Below are 18,792 nucleotides of genomic sequence, written 5' to 3'. Positions count from 1 at the left end.
GGCTGACCCCCTCTCTTCCCCTCACCAGGAGGGTGGTACTGCTTCAACAGGGAGAACTGCGACACCCGCTACGACACCATGCGGAGGCTCATGAGCTCCAGGGAGTGGCCCGCGACCCGAGTGGGTGAGTCGTCCCCCTCTGCCCCGCGGGGCAGCCCCCGAGGAAGCGGGGCCAGGCCGGGGCAGCCGCCTGCGGCGTTGGCGGCATCGCAGGCGCGTGGTCGCTGCCGCGTGACCGCTCCTGCCCCGGCGCTAGCGCGGCGTCACGGCACGGACGGGCTCTCGCTCCTGCCAGAGGACGCCCGAACGAGCGTGCATCTCCGCTCTCTGGGAAAGCTGTAGAAGCAGAGATGTGCACTTGCGGTTGGACGTTGGGTTATCACCGGTAGACAGTACTGGTCTTTGGAACTCTGGCCATTATGCTCTCTCTGCTTTAAAGGCATGCACGTACTCACAAACCTGCTGGGATCTTCAGAGCTGTGTTTTAGTTTTTTGTTTTTTAAAGAGACTTTGTGTTTCTGTTAGTCATGTCAGAAGAACTGTTCTTGGGCCTCGTCCTCTGCTCGTCAGGACAGATGCAATTCCTTGCACACTGCGCTGGGGGGGGTGTGTTTGCCTGTAGTAGGACTGGCCCTACGTGCATAGGGAGAAATCGGATTAACTGTCTGGGCTTTTACCTGGAGCTGCGTGGTTCCACCTTTTCCCCGTTTACAATTGTGTAACGTCACTTAACCAACTACAGAGATTCTCTGTGTGAAAGCATACATCTGGTGCATACATAAAGTATTTGTAGCGTCTTTTCAGTGTCACCCATAAGGTGGAGTTAGCACCCCCGACACCCACGCTCTGGACCACTGGGCTCCTGAGTCAGCACAGAAATGCTGAGCTTCTCCCTTCATTCTTGCTGCTTAGGCTCCAGCTTTCCGAGTACCTAAACCTCTGCCACTCGCACAGGTCTTATAATTGCATATATTGGAATTTATCTGCTAGGATTTGATTTTTGAGGAAGTACTTAATTTTAAGAATGTATCACTTTTCTGTACTACAAGAGGCTTCTAGACAAGCCTCATCTCTAGCAGGAATCAAATTCTGAAAGTCACATCTGCCTAAGGGCAAATTTAGAAATGTTCCTTCCCCTTCCCTTACCAGTGTATTCCATCATGGATGTTTGTCTTCTGTGTGGTCAGAGATCCCGCATGAAGCTCATATGGTTTCTCTGAAGTCATAGACTGTCATTTGTACATTTCTTGTTTCTTTGTGCCCATCTGCAGGAACCGGGATCCTGTCATCACAGCCAGAAGAAAATCCCCACTGGTGGAATGCAAACATGGTGTAAGGAGGGACAACGAAGGGAAATAGGTTTATACTTAAACAGCATCTCCTGCCTATTAGGCTAGCAAGAATGCTACAAAGACAGATTAAGACTAACACTTGTGAGAGGAAGTTGTATGTTTCTTCATTTGTTCTAGTTCAGCTCTCTAACAAGTAGCACTGGCAAGGTCTGGAGAAGCTTAAGTCCAGTCTCCTTGGAGTTCTGGGGTGATCTAACGAAGAAAAACTGGGGATAGCTTAGAGAGCCTTCTCAAATAGATGAAGTGGCAAATACTGTTGTGAGTGGTGGGCTGATAGTATGTTACACATTTGCCAATTTGAGAGGAATGTGGAACAGCTCTTCTGCTTCAAAGAGAAATGAGAAAGACGCCAGTTGATATATGCATCTATATAGGAGGGAAAAGCAGAAGAGAGGGATGTTAATTTGCATTCTGCAAGCCGGAGACAAAAATGGGAAGATAACTTCATTCCTGCAAAAACCTCCAGTGGCTGCAGTCAGCATTTACACTGCATTGACAAGGTCTTCTAATTTTTCATGTGAAAAACTGAAGCACAAAGAGTTTCCCTGTGGCAGGCCATCCACCATATCAGTGGGACAGCTAAGAGCAAAATCTTGGCCCATCGTTCTGTCCACTGAACTCAGTGCTTCAATTAGATTGATAAAAGACACATTATTGGTTGATTTAACTCAGTAAAGCTACCAGTGTTCAGGAGAAAGTTCAAGACAGTTATAATTGTCACTTGGTGTGCAAGAAGGTAAGTTGTCTAACTGGACAAGAAACTCTTCCCTTTTCCCCTCCCCAGGGTTTAATTTTCTTCCACTTACTTGACCCTTTCTTCACCCCTCCTTGCATGTCAAAGGACCATCAGTACTCACACAGCTCTCTATTACAGATTCATCCCTTATTGCTCAAGTGATGTTTGGAGCGGTGCCTCTTCCAAGTCTGAGAAAAGTGAGTGTTGCTGATGGGCTGTTGCTGCCCCAGACATCACACATTAAAGGATATGGCCAGACTTCTGTGAAATTGCGTGAATGAAGAACAGGCTTTTTCTTGCTGAAGGGCAGGAAAGAATATCAAGCTACTTCCAGATAAAACATCCTGATCTCTTTAGCTCAGGCTGTTTTGACATAGTTCAGAGCCACTGCTTGCAGAGATGTTACACTGATGCAGTGTGCAAGGATTAGAGGAATGAAATTCCTTTCAGATGAATCTCCAGGTTCCAGCACACAGCAAATTAAATGGTGTAGCTGAGGAACCATGGTTTGTTGCATGCAACTTTGCTTTGCTGATCTGAGAGGCAAGTGCAGTGAATTTAGCTTCAGACTTCTTTCAGGAGGATATGTGGCCTTTGAAAGGAGCCGTCATGTGTCAGGCTAAAGCTGTCTGCAGGTTTCTTTGGGAAACGAAGAATAATTCATCTTAATACATGCATTGCCATCGGCTGTCATTTTGATGATGACGGAACTCTGGGAGTCTGCTTAAAGGAGTCCTCTTCCAGATTAAGCTGGATTTCATGGAAGTTAATTGTTCTACCTCATGTACTTCTCTGGGTTCCCCAACTTAAGCAGGATTGGTGTCTGGGTGCAGTAATGTCTATAGAAACACCAGGGGCTTAGTTCTCTCACTTGTTCATGAAGAGTTTTCTTTGACCAGAATGGAATTACTGTTGATAGATGCTGCTGTGAACAAAAGAATTTGGTCTAAGGTGGTTTGTGATGTGGCACTGAAAGGCAGGAGGTTAATGCTTTTCTTTGAGTTACTTGTGAGTTCTGGCCTTAAACCAGGCACCGTGTCACTCGATGACCACTCGTGGATACCATGGATACACTTTTTGTCACAGTAAGGGCCTTTTTCACTTCATCACGGCTTCTTCCGATTTTTCCTATGAAGCAGTTACATTTCAGCAAACATGGCTGCCTTTTGGTGGTGCTGAGGAAGTAGCGGTCTATGTAGGTGTAACATTTTGTGAAACATTGCGTGTCTGAATTGGCTTTATGACTGGGAAAAAAGGGATGCAGTAAGTTGGAACTGAGATTCCAGGTGGTGGGAAGGTGTGCATATTCCTCGTTCATAGAGAAAGGGTCCCAGCGCCTTCCTTCTTGTTTTCACTCTCTAAGTTTAGCAGTTCCTAAGCACTGTTGTAGGAAGGTGTGCTTGTGTTCTTGTGTATTCTGTTCACTCTCTATTCGCTTTCAGGGAAGCAAGTTTTGCATGAGGGGGAGTATCTCTTGTTAGGTGTACTTGATACAGGTGGAGAAAATGGGCCTGGTTTTAGGTTCATAATCTCTTTGTAAGTTCTTAAGCATTTGTGGAGAGGAAGCAAAAGTCTTAGCCTGGACAAGAAACCATTTTGTTGACACTGAGCTATCTCTTCCAGATGAATATGCCTTCATGGGAGCACTGATCATTCAGGAGGTTATAAAGGAGCTGGTGGGAAAAGGTCTTAGCACTGCAAAAGTGTTGCTGCTAGCAGGGAGCAGGTAGGTATCTACAAGATTTCCTGTGGTGAAGACGGGAGATTTCCACAGTACAAAGTTGTTAGGGAGGAGGTCTCAGCAGCTCCTGAAAAAATTCTTTTAGGAATGCAGTAACGCTAACACAGCAAACCCTGTATCTCTTCTGTTTTCTCTTCTAAGTGGCACAACAGGGCATGATATAATATTTCCTCAGCTTTTGGTCCAGGTACACTTAGGAGAAGATGGAGAAAATAACAACGAGGTAAAAGCTTTGCAAGATGGAGCAAATGTGTTCATTCTTCCCTGCATCAAGAATTCTGGGTCCTGTTGGCCCACACCATGAGACGCATGCCTCTTGTGAATAGATTCAGGACATCTGAATTAAAAAATCAGACTTGCTTGACGCAGATGCTCTGAATCGTGCTGTGTTGTTCAAAGCTATGATACACTCAGCATATGTTACACAGGGGTGTAATATAGAAGTTGCAAAAGATGAATTTGTCTCACTTCAGATTCTTTCAGTTTTTGAGCTGCCAAACCTCTTGCAAATGATATAAAGCATATAGATCTCCCAGAAGAAAGAATAAGAACAGGATTTGGTTTCTGAGGTATCGGATTGTTACTCAGCGCTGGCTTTATTTCTGAGTGTTTTGCAAAGCAAGGAAATAACTTGGTGACTAGCAAGTTAGTAGTGGGTAGTCCTGCGGATAGATGAAGTTGTTTATAGAGTGTCACTGCTATGAGAGGATACATATGCAAGCCAGCCATTTAGTAGCTGTGTGTGCTTCATGACTGCAGTATTAACATTGCTGTTGCAGTGCTGGAGGGACAGGAGTGCTCCTGAATGTGGATCGAGTGGCAGAGCAGCTGGAGGAGATGGGTTATCAAGGGATTCAGGTTCGAGGCTTGGCAGACTCTGGATGGTTCCTGGATAATAAACAGTATCGCAGAACTGACTGTATTGATACCATAACATGTGCTCCAACGGAAGCCATCAGAAGAGGAATAAGGTACAATCAGATGTTCTAAAGTACACTTTTGTAAGAGGTTAGAGTGTGGAGAAGATGTCCTCCTTCTCTATCTTCATTTAGATACTTAATGAGTCTTTATCATCTACATCAGTGATTTTTCAATGATTTTATTGGAAAAGACAGTAATTTAAAATCTAGACAGGCAAAAGAATGTGTGCAGTTGTAGATGCTCTAAAATGTGTTGATGGGACAATGTAGCCAAGAAGGAACTCTGGTGTCAATAAGCTGGAACTATGAGAACAGAAATAGACTGGGATATAGAAAGGCTGTTGTTAAGATTGCACTATGCCTTTCATTCTGTTACTGCTTTGTCTTCTAGGTATTGGAATGGTATTGTTCCTGAACGCTGTAAGCTGCAGTTTAAAGAGGGAGAGGAATGGAATTGCTTTTTTGGATATAAGATTTACCCCACTCTTCGATGTAAGTATCAGAGGAGAAATAAAATGGATTCTAGGGTTTCCTCTGTATCCGCAACTAACTTAGAGCAATCCCTTTTCCAAATTTTGTCTTCCTAGGTCCAGTCTTTGTTGTCCAGTGGCTCTTTGATGAGGCCCAACTTACCGTAGACAATGTACACCTCACTGGCCAGCCTGTTCAGGAAGGGCAGTGGCTCTACATCCAGAATCTGGGTAGGGAGCTGAGAAACACCTTAAAGGATGTGACGTAAGTATTTAATTGATGAAAACCTGGCATGTTTATTTCTAAGAGACATTCTTATCCAGTATCCTAGCAGCATTTCTCAGATCTCTGCAGAAACAAATGTTCTAAATTTGGTAACTATTGGTTTGTCTATGTCAAGAATCTTGCCTTTTTCATTTCTGGATAAGTACAAAGTAATATTCAGCTTCACAATTATCAGCTACCCTTTATTATCAGTAAGAACGTGGTTTTTTCCTTTCCTACCTCCAAGGTGAGGTCTGAGACTCCTTGCCATTGCACAGCCATTAACCTCACAGGGATGTTTTGAAAAGCACTGATCATAAAACGTCCAGAGAGTTGATGTGACCACACAGGAGGAAATGTTAATGTACCTTACTTGCTTCATACAAGAGCAGCTATTCAGGAGTCTCTTGTTGCAAATGTGCACTGTTAGGCAGGATGGAGCCCCTTTTCTTCTGGATACTTTCCAGTCCAGTCAGGTTTTGTATCATGATAGTAACTGCTGTTTCTAAAAATCTTGCCAGGGGCAGGAAAAATTCCACTTTCTACCTAGTCAGGAAGGTTCTATTTATCAGGAGTGACTTTGTCCTTCCAAGACCTAATCTATGTTTCCTTTTTTCCTTTAGCGCTAGCTTTGCTCCTGCCTGTTTGTCTCATGAGATCATTACACGCAAGTGAGTGCTTTTGCAGATTCTATAAAAGGTCAACAGGGAAATGGTAGGGGAATTAACCAGTCCTGACAGCCTGACCCCTCTGATACAATCTGTACGGTTTGTCTTTTCAGTCACTGGACAGACATCCAGGTGAAGGGGACATCATTACCCCGTGCCCTGCACTGTTGGGATCGGAGCCTACATGAGAGCAACAAAAATGGGAAGGCCCCTCTGAAAGGCTGCCCAATTCATCTGATTGACAGCTGTCCATGGCCTCACTGCAACCCCTCGTGCCCCACTATCAGGGACCAGTTCACAGGGCAGGAGATGAATGTGATCCAGTTCCTCATGCACATGGGTTTTGATGTTCAGAAGATGGCACAGCAACAGGGCCTGGAGCCCAGTAAACTTCTGGGAATGCTCAGCAGTGGTAACTAGGAAGGGGTCTTCAGAGGGGCAGAGAGATTAGATCAGGAGGAGACTCTAAGCCCTTCTCCCACACTTTCTAATCTTCTTCCTTACGCTCATGCAGGCAGATGCACGCTCACACCCATGCATGCTCAAACCTGTACATGCCCACGTGCTCCCACACTCTTGCACACTTAGGATGTGTCAAGAAAAAAAAAAAGCAATTTCTTGCTTACACTATTTGACTGGAACTTGTTACCTCCAAACTCCAGGGCTCAGTTTTGGCCATTCACATCATCTTCCTGTGTTACACAAGGCAATCTGATACAGGGAGTAGGAAAGCCATAAATAGCAGCAGTGAGAACCTTCCCCAGCTCTAGGACTTCTTCCCTTGACATGAATTTTATGTCATGGACTTGATACAAGTGGTGAAAAAAGCAAGCACTGGATTTCTTTTGTCCAACTAGAAGTGAAGGAATGATTACATGACTTCCTGGAGGTTAGCATCTCATGATGAGTCATAACGTACAAACCCAGGACATGTGCTAGGGATGGACACTCTTGTACTCAATTTACTTTCGTATTATTTTATAAAATGACTTTTTTATTACTTTTTTTTAAACTAAGCAAGAAATATAAATGATATTGTTTTGTAACATATTTTTTTTAAATAACGAAGAAACCTCTTGCTACTTTGGCAACGTGGACATATTTATTTTAATATGTAAAACGCTATTTATAAGGGCTGACCAGAGAACCATACATATGTCTTTGTAAAGTTGTATATGCTGCTCATTTGGATGGGTTATCCTTATGATCACTTGTGCCTGGGAGAGGGCTGAGGGTGGTATTGATATTTTGTATTAATTAGACTTCTGCGTTCCCCTTGCAGTATGCTTTGTCATTGTTTCTCTGATGAAGAGGTTGTAATATGAGGTCTAAGTACAGAGATTTTCACCCAGCATCTGATGTTTGCGTACTTGCACAGAATTTTCAGCTTAACTGATTTGCCAGGTATTTCAGGGCACTGCATTTTAAGGTGCAGGGAGATCTGGGTTTGCAGCAGAGGTCTCTATTCTAGTGAAAGAAATGTTTGATCAGACCGTCTGTCCTGTCTTGAAATGGGGAGCATTTGGAACATAAAAGGCAGAGAACACAAGACAAGCACCAACATATTTCTATTCTTCTAGTCATTTGCGAACACACCCACCTCAGAACATAGAGAATCCCCTTTGATGGTAGTGGGAGGAGAACAAGGGAGGGATCAGGAATGTGTGACTGAAGCTGGAGAGAGTGAGATACCATTCCTTGGGGGGGAAAGTATACAGGCAGCTGCAGAAAAGCTTTATGCTGTAGCGTACTGCAGCTGGTGTAGACAAACCTGCACAAGGAGCATAATTTACATCCATTCTGCAGAAGTTCTTGACACCGACTTCGCATTTGTTTGCACTTGTATAAATGGTTACAGAAAATTGGGGCCTAATTCTAGAAAAATTCCATGCACTTTCAAGATGGGTCTTGCCAGGTTAAGAGAGTAGTGCTGTTTGTAAGATCCATTGTCTTAGGTGGGTAAACCCCAAAAAGAACAAAACTGCAGGCATTCGGTTACTTTTCCTGGACTTCAGCAAACAGGCAGGCAGTACCACACAGGAAATAGGTGTCCTGCTGTGCAAGATGGGTTTAGTACACATTTAAGATAAAAAAGTAGCTAAAGAGAAAATGAATGGTGCTCCCAGCATAACTGAAATGCAGGAAAACTGTCAGTGGAGTTTCCCTATGATCGGTCTAGGGATTAGTGATACCCTTTATGTTTTAATGACTTGGGTATAAAAGTAAAATTGTTCTAATTAGATTTTTCATGCCACTAAGCTGAGAGGCTTCTTCAGTACATATGTTTGGAAAAGCATACAGGCAGATGGGATTCCTTTGAGGGCTGGAGTCACATGGAGTCAATCAAAGTGCTGGTACTTGAGCAGTAGCCAGAATTTCTGCTGTGCACTAGTTCATCAACTGGGAGCACCAAGGGAAACTACTGTGGGTATCAGTTGTTTGCAAAAAGACTCTACACAAGATGATGCACCTGTAGATAGGCAAGTGCCCTAAGCTGTGTCCAGCGATGTATTTCTACTAGGAAACAGTGAAGTAGAAATACCACTGTTTAAGTTTGGAATACTTTTTGCAGAACTGGTTACCAGTATATCTAAAACATTAATTCAAAGGTTAATTTCTAAAAGGCGAAGAATATTCAGAGGGGATATTTTCCTTGCAAGCACAGGAAAAAATCCCTGGGAGTCAGGGATCACTCTTGTAGCTTAGTGTACCTCTGCAACAGTCTTTTAAAATGTGTAACAGGGAGAAGTCTCAGAAATATTTTTAAAGGGGAACTTGGCTAATTTATTAGAAAAATTATACAATTTGCTTGCAAGTCTTAGCTGGAAACCAGAATCTGTAACCCAGGAAGTAATTTCCAGCTCTCTACTTCTTGTACTTGTGCAATAAATATAATTTTCCCAAGCCTTTGTAAAGCTGGCGCTTCTAAGTTCATCCCCAGTGACATCTGCTGTGTGGAAGCCAGTGGCAAAAAGGGCAAGACTGGAAGAATTCAGTACCACGTGTTTGTGCTCTTAGATCTTGTGACTAGATGAGATGCTTTCCCTCCAAGAGGGAAAAATTGTCACCAAAAGCATCACATGATTGAGCCAGAATTAAAATGCAACCAAGAAGTCAAGAGCTGATAGCAGAATGTATGGATTTGCACTGCATGACTACGGGTCCAGACATGGGCATCAGGCACGTAAGCAGTTTCAGTCATGAACTGGAGGGTAGACCCTGGGCCTCTATTCGCTACAGGAATCGCTGCTAATACACAGGGCCTGAGAGAAACTAACTCCTACCCAGACAACCCACTCTTCAGCCCTCACAGAGAAGGACCGCAGATCTGATCAAGTAATGCGCACCAAACCCAGCTGCGATACAGTGCAGACCTTGGACAATTACGTTCTGCCAGTCTTACCAGCTGGAGCTCTATTCTGGACTGGGGGCAGCTGCAAGGAGGACGTGCCGTGCTGTAGAGAGGAAAGACACAGAAGGGCTGCTCTGGGGGCAACATACCCCATTCCTTGGACAAGCAACGTGGAGGCAGCGTCATTACTGTGAAAACACTGCAAGAAGGTGGTCGCAGCAGTGGGACAGGATTGCTGCTGCTGCTTCCTCCATTCCATAGCCTCTGCTGCAGCCATGGAGCAGCTGATCAAGCTTTTGTCCCCCACGCTAGCCCTTGCTACTCTGTCCTCCTGGCAGTCTTGCGTGGAACCCAGGCTAAAAATCTGGACAGTTTAGTAGCCATGGTCTCTTCTGTGCCAATCAGTGTCTCACTTCTTTGTAAGATGCTGTGACTTACCATTTAGGAGCCACTGGTCTGATGTGTGGGCACATGGGCTTCTCAACATTTATTTTGATTGCAAAGCTGCCATGCCATTCACCAGCAAATGTCTGTGGCTCTGGATCTCCTTTCAGAGCAAACCTTAAACTGTGCAGGCAGACTCTTCCCTGTTTAGCAGAACAGGGTCTCAAAGGAGCAGTGCAACAAGCTGAGGTGATGGGGTGCAAGAAGTGGTGGGTTTCTAATTCATGACCTTCTATATGAGATCTGCTTACACGTTTTTAAAGCGAAAAGAAAATTTAAGTGCTTTGGCAGTGCATCTGTATGATGCTGGGAAATGAGACCGCTGGCCACACCCAGAGGCCCTGGGGATCCACAGAAGCCAGAGACCTGCACATTCAAACCCAACACCCCTGCAGAAGGCAGTGGTCCATCTGGTGCACTGCTCCTGCCGGCCGTTCATTTTGGGGACCATTGCGCTCTGCCAGCACTGCCTCCCGGTGCTGAGGCCTCTCCGGAGTGGCACCATTTCTCACGAGAAGTGGAAGCCCAGCAGCAGGACCAGCCCTGCTCTGAGCCCAGGCATCACTGATGGGTCACAGCGTGCAGGGCAGCTGGGAGGGATTGTGATGATCAGCTTGTGGCACCAGAGCCTTTCAAGCAGTTGTCCTCAAGTGTGCCTTGACATGGAGCGTCCCTTTGCCCTCTGCTCCTGAGTGTGCTGGGTCCCCTGCTCAGATGGGAGGTGATACAGCAAGTTACAGTGTAAGAAATAACACAGTGGGCTATAAACTGTAAAACAGCTCTTCTGCGACTGGAGTTCAGTACAGCTGCTTGACTGTCATATAATAAGTATTGAATAAACTTTTCCTCACTGACCCCATGTAGCTAATGTGGTACAGTTGTAGCCAAATGCTGCAATGGGGAGTGTCGGGGGTGGGGGGAGCAGGGGCCGATCTAGAGGGGCTCCTGCTAGGGCTTAAGAAGAAAAATGACGAGTGTGGTCTCAGCTGTGTTCAGGTGCAACAGAGCATCACTGATGGAGTGCTGAGACTGCACAGGGACAGCAAAGCTGTGTCCCCGGACAGGATGAGTGAGAGTCCAACAGCAGCGATAACTTTGCCTTTTAACACAGCCCCTCTGTTTTACAGGACACGCCACACTACAGACAGTAACACACTGCCAGTCAAGTCTGGAAAAATTCTGCTAGAGGTGAAGGATTAACATCACAGAGAGTCAGGAAGGGCAAGACCTCAGGGTGAGAGCATGTTCACCTGGAGCTCCTTGGCTCTCTTGCTGCATTTCCTGGTTGTTGTGATGCTAATGGTGTAACTTCCACCCCAAATGAATGCAGGTTTTCTACATTCAGCACCAGAGGTCTTTTTAAGGAAAATGGGAGGGATTTTCATGAAAGAGACACTGAGGTTACAAGATGGTGACAAAGCTGAAGGTAGGCACATTTTTATCTTAACATTCACAAAATTTGTACTGTTCTCATGTGAATCATTCCATAAAGTTATTCCTGGCCTACAAAATGCTGACTGTGAGCTGCTGGAGTGCTGTAGCCACTGCTTTCACCATAAGCAATCCTACTGTAACCTGTCTGTCTCTATTTGTCTCTTGTCTTAATCCACAGCTGGATCACAAGTGACTTGCAGGAGCAATACTAGCTTAAATAGATCCTGTCCAAACCCCTGGCCCTGGCTGCTCTCTCTGTCAATGCCACTGCTGTGTGGATACAAGCACGCACATCTGCAGTGTAAATCAGACCAGTGATGACTCCAGGTTAAAAATAATCCCTGTCAGGTGCAAGTTTTCTGCTGTTCTTTTTTAAATCTGACATTAGTATCCTGATCCAGCTCGCAGAGCAGTTGTGTAGGCAAGATGTGTAAGAGCAAGGGAGGGCGGTGGAGGGATGGGAACAAGCAGCCAGAAACTGGACATGCTGCATCACCTCCAAAGCCCATTTTATCCAAGCAGATACACACGTAAAGGCGTGCTTCCCAGCAGTGTGAGCGGCTGCAGTCGCACATCCCAGGTGGTGGTCCTGCCTGCCAGCAGTGTTGTTGCCAGCAGACCTTGCAGGCAGCAAACTGCTGAGAAAGGGTGTTCTTCCAGGGGGTCTGGGAGCTTTCAGCTGTCTGAGCTCCCCAAACCAGCCTGTCGGAGTCCCCAGGCACAGCACAAGGAAGGGTCATGGGAGAAAGGGCAGCAGCATCCTTCACCTGGGCAAACCAAACCCAGGCTGCCCCAGAATTGCATGCTAAGATCATAAATTGGAGCAGACACTTTATTTTGTCAGCTCTTCTTTATAGTATCTAGCACTGCATGTGGTGATTCATTGGTGGGTGTCACATCATTACGTTAACATACAAATATGAAACAATTATATTAAGCAATTATTATTGTTACCAAGCATAAGGGTCGATTATAATTCCCAGTTAGGAAGTTACAGGCTTTATCAGCACAGCTGATGACTACCTTGAACCATTCAGAACATTTTAAGGCTCTGGTCTGGGCTGGCCCTCAGTCACGCTGACTCCCAGCACCTGTGCAGAGCTCCTGGGATGATCCTGCTTCCACACTGGGACCAGCACAGTGAGAGCTGGTCTGCAGGTAAGGAGTCAGCAATGGTGCTATGAGGCAAATGAGGAATTTTTCTACTATGTTGTGGTTTTAATTTTTCCTATTCTGAAACTACCTCAGAAATTTTCTTTGGGGCTTTTAGAGTTATAATTAAGAAACTTTTGGGTAGAGACCAAGTCTGGGGAAATGTATACCAAAAATGGCTACCTGGGAAAGCTTTGATCCAACAGGAGGGAGGGTTTGACACTATATATTGAAATCTGCGTTCCAAAACAGAGTTAAGAATATTAAAGCAAATTTTTTTTTTTTTTACAATTGTATTTGGTTTTGGCATTCAGAGATACAAGAATAACTGGTTCCCATATAAGTAAAACAGAGACAGGGAAGAGTTTAAGGAGATAGTGAGGACGGGTGCTCAAAATCCTCACAGCCGCATGCTCTCACTAATGCTCAAAGCACAGCAGGGCCTTTCACAGCAGGTACATATATTACTGCTCCAGATCAAATGGAGCTAAGTGAGTCAGCTTTTATCATAGCCTCTGGCCTAAATCCTTTTATAGGGCTAGTGATGCCTTCGGACTTCTGTCCGCTCTCAGGGGGCCTTGGGTCTGGTCTGCAGGACTTGGCTCCTTTTTTTGCAGTGTGGCTGGATCGCAGCCCCCTTCCACAGACAGCCCCCACGGTGTGGGGCGGCTGCTGGGAGAACAAGAGTGTTCCAGTGACCCGAATGTTTCTAGAGGAATAGCAGAAGGATAATCAAGAGCCTCTGACAGAGCTTGCAGTTTCAGTGTTAAATAACACCCGCTCATGGCAGTTGAGGAGGGGGCAGGACTCATTCCAGAACTATTAATATAGCCCCTATTTATACTCCTAGGTTCCTGCAAACAGCGCAGCAGAGAGCTACAGCTGCAGAGCTAAAATGGAATAAATGTCAACCTCCAGGGAGAAAGTGATCCTTTCCACCATCATGTGGGGAAGGAGACAGTGAAAGGAAAGAACACGGGGCAGGTTTCAGACCTGAGAAAGCGGAGCGAACTGATCGCAGCACCCTGAGATTGCAGCCAGTGGGCAGAGCCAGCTAGTAACCTCCCTGCAGCCGGCAAGTCTGCGCTGATGAGAGGCTGCCAGAAACGCACACTCAGCGTCACACGCAGCACCTACCGATACTGGTAGAGACAAGTCAGGGATTCGAGCTGCCGCTCTACCGATCCAGTACCAGGTGTGACTCAGGACAAAGGAGCAGAACCCTGAAAGGACATTTGGGGGGGGCTTTAAGTGCATTGTTTGCTGGACTGGAAAGATGATGGAAAGCACGGGAGGACCGTATCTGAACACGGCTGCTGTGACATCCCCTGTGGGAATAGCTCGTTTGCTGCAGATGACGTTTGGATGCACCACGTTCAGCCTGGTAGCCCACCAGGGGGGATTCAGCGCGGCCTACGGCACTTTCTGCATGTTTGTCTGGACTTTCTGTTTCGCCATCACCGTCTTCATCATCACCTGCGAATTCACACATCTGCACAGCTGCCTGACCATTTCCTGGGGAAACTTCACAGCTGCTTTTGCCATGCTCGCCACGCTCATGTCCGTCACGGCCGCAGTGATCTACCCGCTCTACTTTGTCCAGCTCGGCTGTTACCCCATCGGCTGTGAGGTGAGAGACTTTCGCATTGCAGCCAGCGTCTTCGCGGGCCTCCTGTTTGTCGTGTATGCCGCTGAGGTGTTCCTAACGAGGGCAAAGCCGGGACAAGTCACCAGCTACATGGCCACCGTCTCTGGGCTCCTGAAGATCGTACAGGCCTTCGTGGCCTGCATCATCTTTGGGGCGCTGGTGAACGACAGCCAGTATAGCAAATACGTGGCGATGCAGTGGTGCGTGGCTGTCTACAGCTTTTGCTTTGTGGTGACAGTGGTGGTAGTGGCCTTCAGCGTCACAGGTAAGACTGCCTTGCTGTGGTTCCCCTTTGAGCGCTCTGTGGTCATCTACACTTTCGGGGCTGTGCTGCTGTACATGAGTGCAGCGGTCATCTGGCCAGTGTTCTGCTTCGACAGCAAGTATGGCTCCCCGCGGCGCCCCGGCCTCTGTGCCAAGGGCAAGTGCCCCTGGGACAGCCAGCTAGTCATTGCCATCTTCACCTACGTGAACCTGCTGCTCTACGTCGTGGATCTGGCGTACTCTCAGCGCATCCGCTTTGTCTCGCACCTCTGAAATGCAGGGCTGCCGCTGCAAAGCTGTCCCAGCAGCGTAAGCAACAGCAGTCGGGGATGCGGCAGGAGACGGGATGCGGGGAAAGGAGGTGCTGATCAGGCAGGTGCACAAGAACCATCAACCAAACTTCAGGGTCAAGACTGACTGGACCAGCAAATTAATGACCTGCAGTGGGTGGGCTGCAGCTGACGCTGGGAAAAGCCCACCTCCTCCATCATTCAACATCTGCTTCAGCCGCCTGGTGCCAGAGTGAAGAAACGATGCAGCTCAAAAGTTCGGAAAACGGCCTTTCATCTCCAGGCGGCAGAAACGCTCGCTGCTGCAACAGCGGGTCTGCAGGCTACTGGATTACTGAGCCAAATATTAGGAAAGACACCAAGGATTTTGAAACTGTTACCAACGCCTAACCTTAATCAAGTGACTACCCAGGAAGTGGGAAAGTTAAAAGCTACATCAAGGAACACCAGTTCTGGAGATGAAAAACAATCCCTCAGAGTTTGGGTTAGTTTGGGCTGTGTGGTGAGACATGAAATGCAAGTGTGGGAAATTCCAGTCAGGATGTTTCTGAGAACAACATCATAGCTATAATAGTATTTTGAAAACTACCAGTCCTTTCCCTTCCTCTCCTCTCCTCTCCTTCGCTGTGTAGCACAGAAAAAGAATATCCTCAAGCATGCACCTTGGGGGGGGGGGGGAAGCATGGGACATTCCTATTTAGCAAAAACTAAGTCATTATAGAAATGCAAATTTGCAAAATCGGGGCTCTACTGCCAAGAAACAGGGTGCAGAACAGAGCCGAACTGCAAAATAACCATGTGTAACCTGACATCCTCGCTCGACCAGGACCAGAAGGTACCTTGGCACATGCTTTGTCTCAGTTCATATGCCACTGTTTTACACTCATGTCAAGAATTTTTTTTCCGGAAGCTTAAAGATAAATTCTGGGGGGAGGGAGGAAGGGGATGCAGAGATGAATTGATTTCACGGTGCTGCATAAAAGACCAAACCTGGGGGGGCGGGGACGACACACACGGATGGGACATGCCAAAACTTGCATACAACGGTAACAAATTGGGAGCACTGCCTCAGACCAGATCAGGCGCTAGGATTCCCGAGCTCTTTGTGTCACCAACGAGCTGCATTTCTCTGACCCACCCCTGAAATAACACCCACTTTGAAGTCCCACACTGCATAGCTCAGATTTCAAGTTTAATAGGAAGAAATGTCCTTTATTTCTGATCCAGTGAGAAGCCAAAGCAGTCTGAGTACTTGTGCAGAAAGCATGCAGACTAGATAGGTTTGATTGAAATCTAAAGTAGCTGACTGTCAAGAGCAAGATTTATTTTTTAACCAAATTAAAATAAAGCTGAATGGCAGACTTACATACTACATCTCCAGAGATCTGTATAGTTTCATCTTGGTCTCCACACAGCTTTTATTTCACCAGACATAGCCCTTCTGCTTTCTGCCAGAAAGCGCAGCTCAATTTATTTTGATGTATGAAGCCTGAACGCAGACCCAAAAAAGTATATACCCAAGAGGGCTGGGACCTCTGACTGACATTCTTTGTAGCAGAGTCACTCAGGAAAAAGGAAGGAAACTTACTTTTCATCAGTGCTTTGTATGGGGTTTGAAAAGCAAAGGAAAAAATTGTTGGTACAGATTATGTTGGATAATTCTGCTACCAAGTCAGAACCTGCCTTTAAGCAGTGGGAATTACTAGCCTGTGAAACAGGTCAAGAATCAGTATCCGGCATAAAGGGAATGTACTGAACAGCCTTCCAAGGAGTTTTCCTCTTCCACAAGTCCCCATTAAGGGCAGGAAGTCTGGAAGATAATGGGCCAACAAGAGGCTGGCCAGCTTGTTCTAGGGCATAGACCCAAGACTATCTACTATAGATACAAAACGGGATATTAGAGCACTTTATTTCTTGCCACTCAAACAACTTAAGGGCTTGTACAAATAAGAAATGCTAATTTGGAAAAAGAAATCCGTTTGTATTGGAGGAGGCAGTGTACAGAGAGCCACTGCACACAAAAGGAACCTTAAGCATTTATGATGCATTCTTTATAAACCTATCAACCTGGACAAATTAAGCTGTCACACTTGAAAATTACTTATTTTTTGTTATTACAGAGCACTAAAAATCAAATAGGTGACTGTGAACCATCATGGCTTCTGTTATAAAACTAAAACCTGTAAAACCCAGGAATACTGCTGTGCAAAAGCACCTTCCTGCAGACCCTGGCGTGGCTCTGAGGGGGCTGGTGGAGGCCAGGGAGTGGGATGTCAGTGGCAGGTGCCCCACAGGCAGGGGCTGCTTGTCCCCAGAGATGGCACTGCAAGTCTTTCGGGTAGTGAACTCTGCTGGAAAGCTCCTCAGCTGGTTAACACTTTCTTCAGATGGGCATTTGCTTCCTTTTTGCTGTGAAGATTTTGCACCAGGTAGGAGCAACTAGCAGGTATATGATAAAATCTGCTAATTGCATAAGTTGATGCAACTTACACAGTACCAGGGACATAAAGGCCCAAGAGAAATAGGTAACTGGGAAACAATGGGGGTAAAATCTAGTGCCTTCACAATGAGGAGGAAATAGAATTTAACATGGAAATCATGATACCACTGACTGGAGGAGTGGAAAGACAATTCATTGCCAAGAACAGTGTGTTCAGATTTAGCTTTCTCATCTGCCAGCCAAAGACTGAGCAAAAAATGTTAGCATGGTCAAAATGGCAAAAAAAGATTGTGTGGACAACAATCCACTCTTTTAGGAGAAAAAAAAAAAAAAATCAAAACCTCATGCTTCAGTGGTTAAACACTCACTAACCATTGGAAACTATGAGATTACCCAATCTAGGACAGAGAACATCTGATATCTGCTTAATACGATTTTAACAACCTACCCTGTCATGATTCAGTTAATTAAAAAACCCTTTATTTCCAGAGCTTGTCTTTACCCATAATTAATAAATCATGATCAAGGAACTTGCCATAAAACAGGCTTCCTAAGACACCAATCATTCTCAACTTTTTTTGGTAAACTAACGTCAGAATGTACATGCAGTCATTTAGAATTATGGATTTGTGCTTGCAGCCAATAGAGACAGCTCCTAAAGGATTCCAACCTGAAATATATGCATATAAATATATATATATGAATCTGAATCTTTAATGGGTTGGGTTTTAGTTTGGCTCCTTCTTATTCCCTTCTCTTTCTGGAGACTGGGATTCTGTAGCCCCAAAAGATGATCTTTAGGAACATTAATCCGCAGGAGACAGACTGAGATTTATTTCTGTCAATGAAGGAGTAGGAAAAAAGCCGAAGGAGAGGAAAAAAAAGCAAGCAAGTGTGGTAAGATTACATTTAGGAAAAAACAGCACTGGCTGGTGCCTGGTTTTTATGGCGACGTATTTCAAAACATCTCGGTCTCTCCACAGTCCATTACTATGGACCCTCGAGTGAAGCCACACCACGGGCCATCCTGACAAAGCATGCGTTCATGCTCCTGCCACGGCTGGGGCCCAACACGCCTTCCGCTGGAGAATGCCCACGCTTTCCCGCACGGCAGCCACCACACTCGCCGCGGGTGCCCGGCAGCTGCGCCACCATCCCTCGTCCGGATGCTGGGTCAGAGAGCTGCCATCCTGGGTGAGGCGCAGAGAATCCCCTGGCCCAGGCCAGCCATGTGCTGGCAATGCCGGGACGGCCAGGCAGCCGCTGTTCCGGGGTCAACGGCTGCCCGAGCCCTTTGCCAGCCAGACGAGGACCTGCAGGGGCAGGAGAAGCGAAAGGCTTCGGGGTCCCTTCCCTGAGGGGACAGAACCCGCTCGCTGGTGTGCACCCCCCGCAGCAGCCGGAGGAGGAGGAAGAGGAGCCGGGAGGAAGGGCAAGGAGGGACACCACAAAGCGTGGAGCGGAGGCAGGGACATGCGGGGATGGCAAGCCGCCTCCCGTGCCCGACTAAGACCTGGCCCCGCGGGGTACAGGGACGCGCCCAGGACGGCGGCTGGCAAGGGCGGGAGCCCGCCCAACCCGCTGCCGCCTGGGCCTGTGGGCACGGCCGGCACCAG

General features: G+C 46.5%; 3 protein-coding genes across 3 annotated transcripts in view; all 3 read left to right on the top strand.

The window, feature by feature from the left end:
• Positions 1-7,433, top strand: part of NOTUM (notum pectinacetylesterase homolog (Drosophila)) — a 7,627-nt gene extending 194 nt beyond the window's left edge. The window contains 10 exon segments of the mRNA XM_010568107.1: positions 1-25; positions 28-124; positions 1,272-1,332; positions 2,227-2,285; positions 3,712-3,814; positions 4,609-4,800; positions 5,141-5,241; positions 5,337-5,484; positions 6,108-6,155; positions 6,266-7,433. The exon segment at positions 1-25 is cut by the window's left edge and continues 194 nt beyond it. Coding sequence (XP_010566409.1) covers positions 1-25; positions 28-124; positions 1,272-1,332; positions 2,227-2,285; positions 3,712-3,814; positions 4,609-4,800; positions 5,141-5,241; positions 5,337-5,484; positions 6,108-6,155; positions 6,266-6,572 — 1,141 coding nt within the window. The 3' untranslated portion in view covers positions 6,573-7,433.
• Positions 7,434-13,810: 6,377 nt separating this feature from the next.
• Positions 13,811-14,719, top strand: MYADML2 (myeloid-associated differentiation marker-like 2). Its single transcript, XM_010568106.1, has one exon. The coding sequence runs from the start codon at positions 13,811-13,813 to the stop codon at positions 14,717-14,719; it is 909 nt and encodes a 302-aa protein (XP_010566408.1).
• A 3,938-nt stretch (positions 14,720-18,657) lies between these two features.
• The window catches only part of PYCR1 (pyrroline-5-carboxylate reductase 1), a 5,488-nt gene continuing 5,353 nt past the window's right edge, over positions 18,658-18,792 (top strand). Inside the window, exon 1 of the mRNA XM_010568135.1 lies at positions 18,658-18,772. Within this exon, the coding sequence (XP_010566437.1) occupies positions 18,658-18,772 (115 nt within the window). The remainder of the gene's footprint in view (positions 18,773-18,792) is intronic.

This window comes from Haliaeetus leucocephalus, unplaced genomic scaffold, assembly GCF_000737465.1.
Source record: "Haliaeetus leucocephalus isolate CR32 unplaced genomic scaffold, Haliaeetus_leucocephalus-4.0 Scaffold238, whole genome shotgun sequence".
NCBI lineage: Eukaryota > Metazoa > Chordata > Aves > Accipitriformes > Accipitridae > Haliaeetus > Haliaeetus leucocephalus.
The sequence above is the reverse complement of the archived record's forward strand: the minus strand, read 5'-3'. Positions and strand labels throughout refer to the sequence as shown.

Coding starts and splice junctions, on each gene's coding strand:
- MYADML2 (XM_010568106.1), top strand. CDS start 13,811: ATGATGGAAAGCACGGGAGGACCGTATCTGAACACGGCTGCTGTGACA.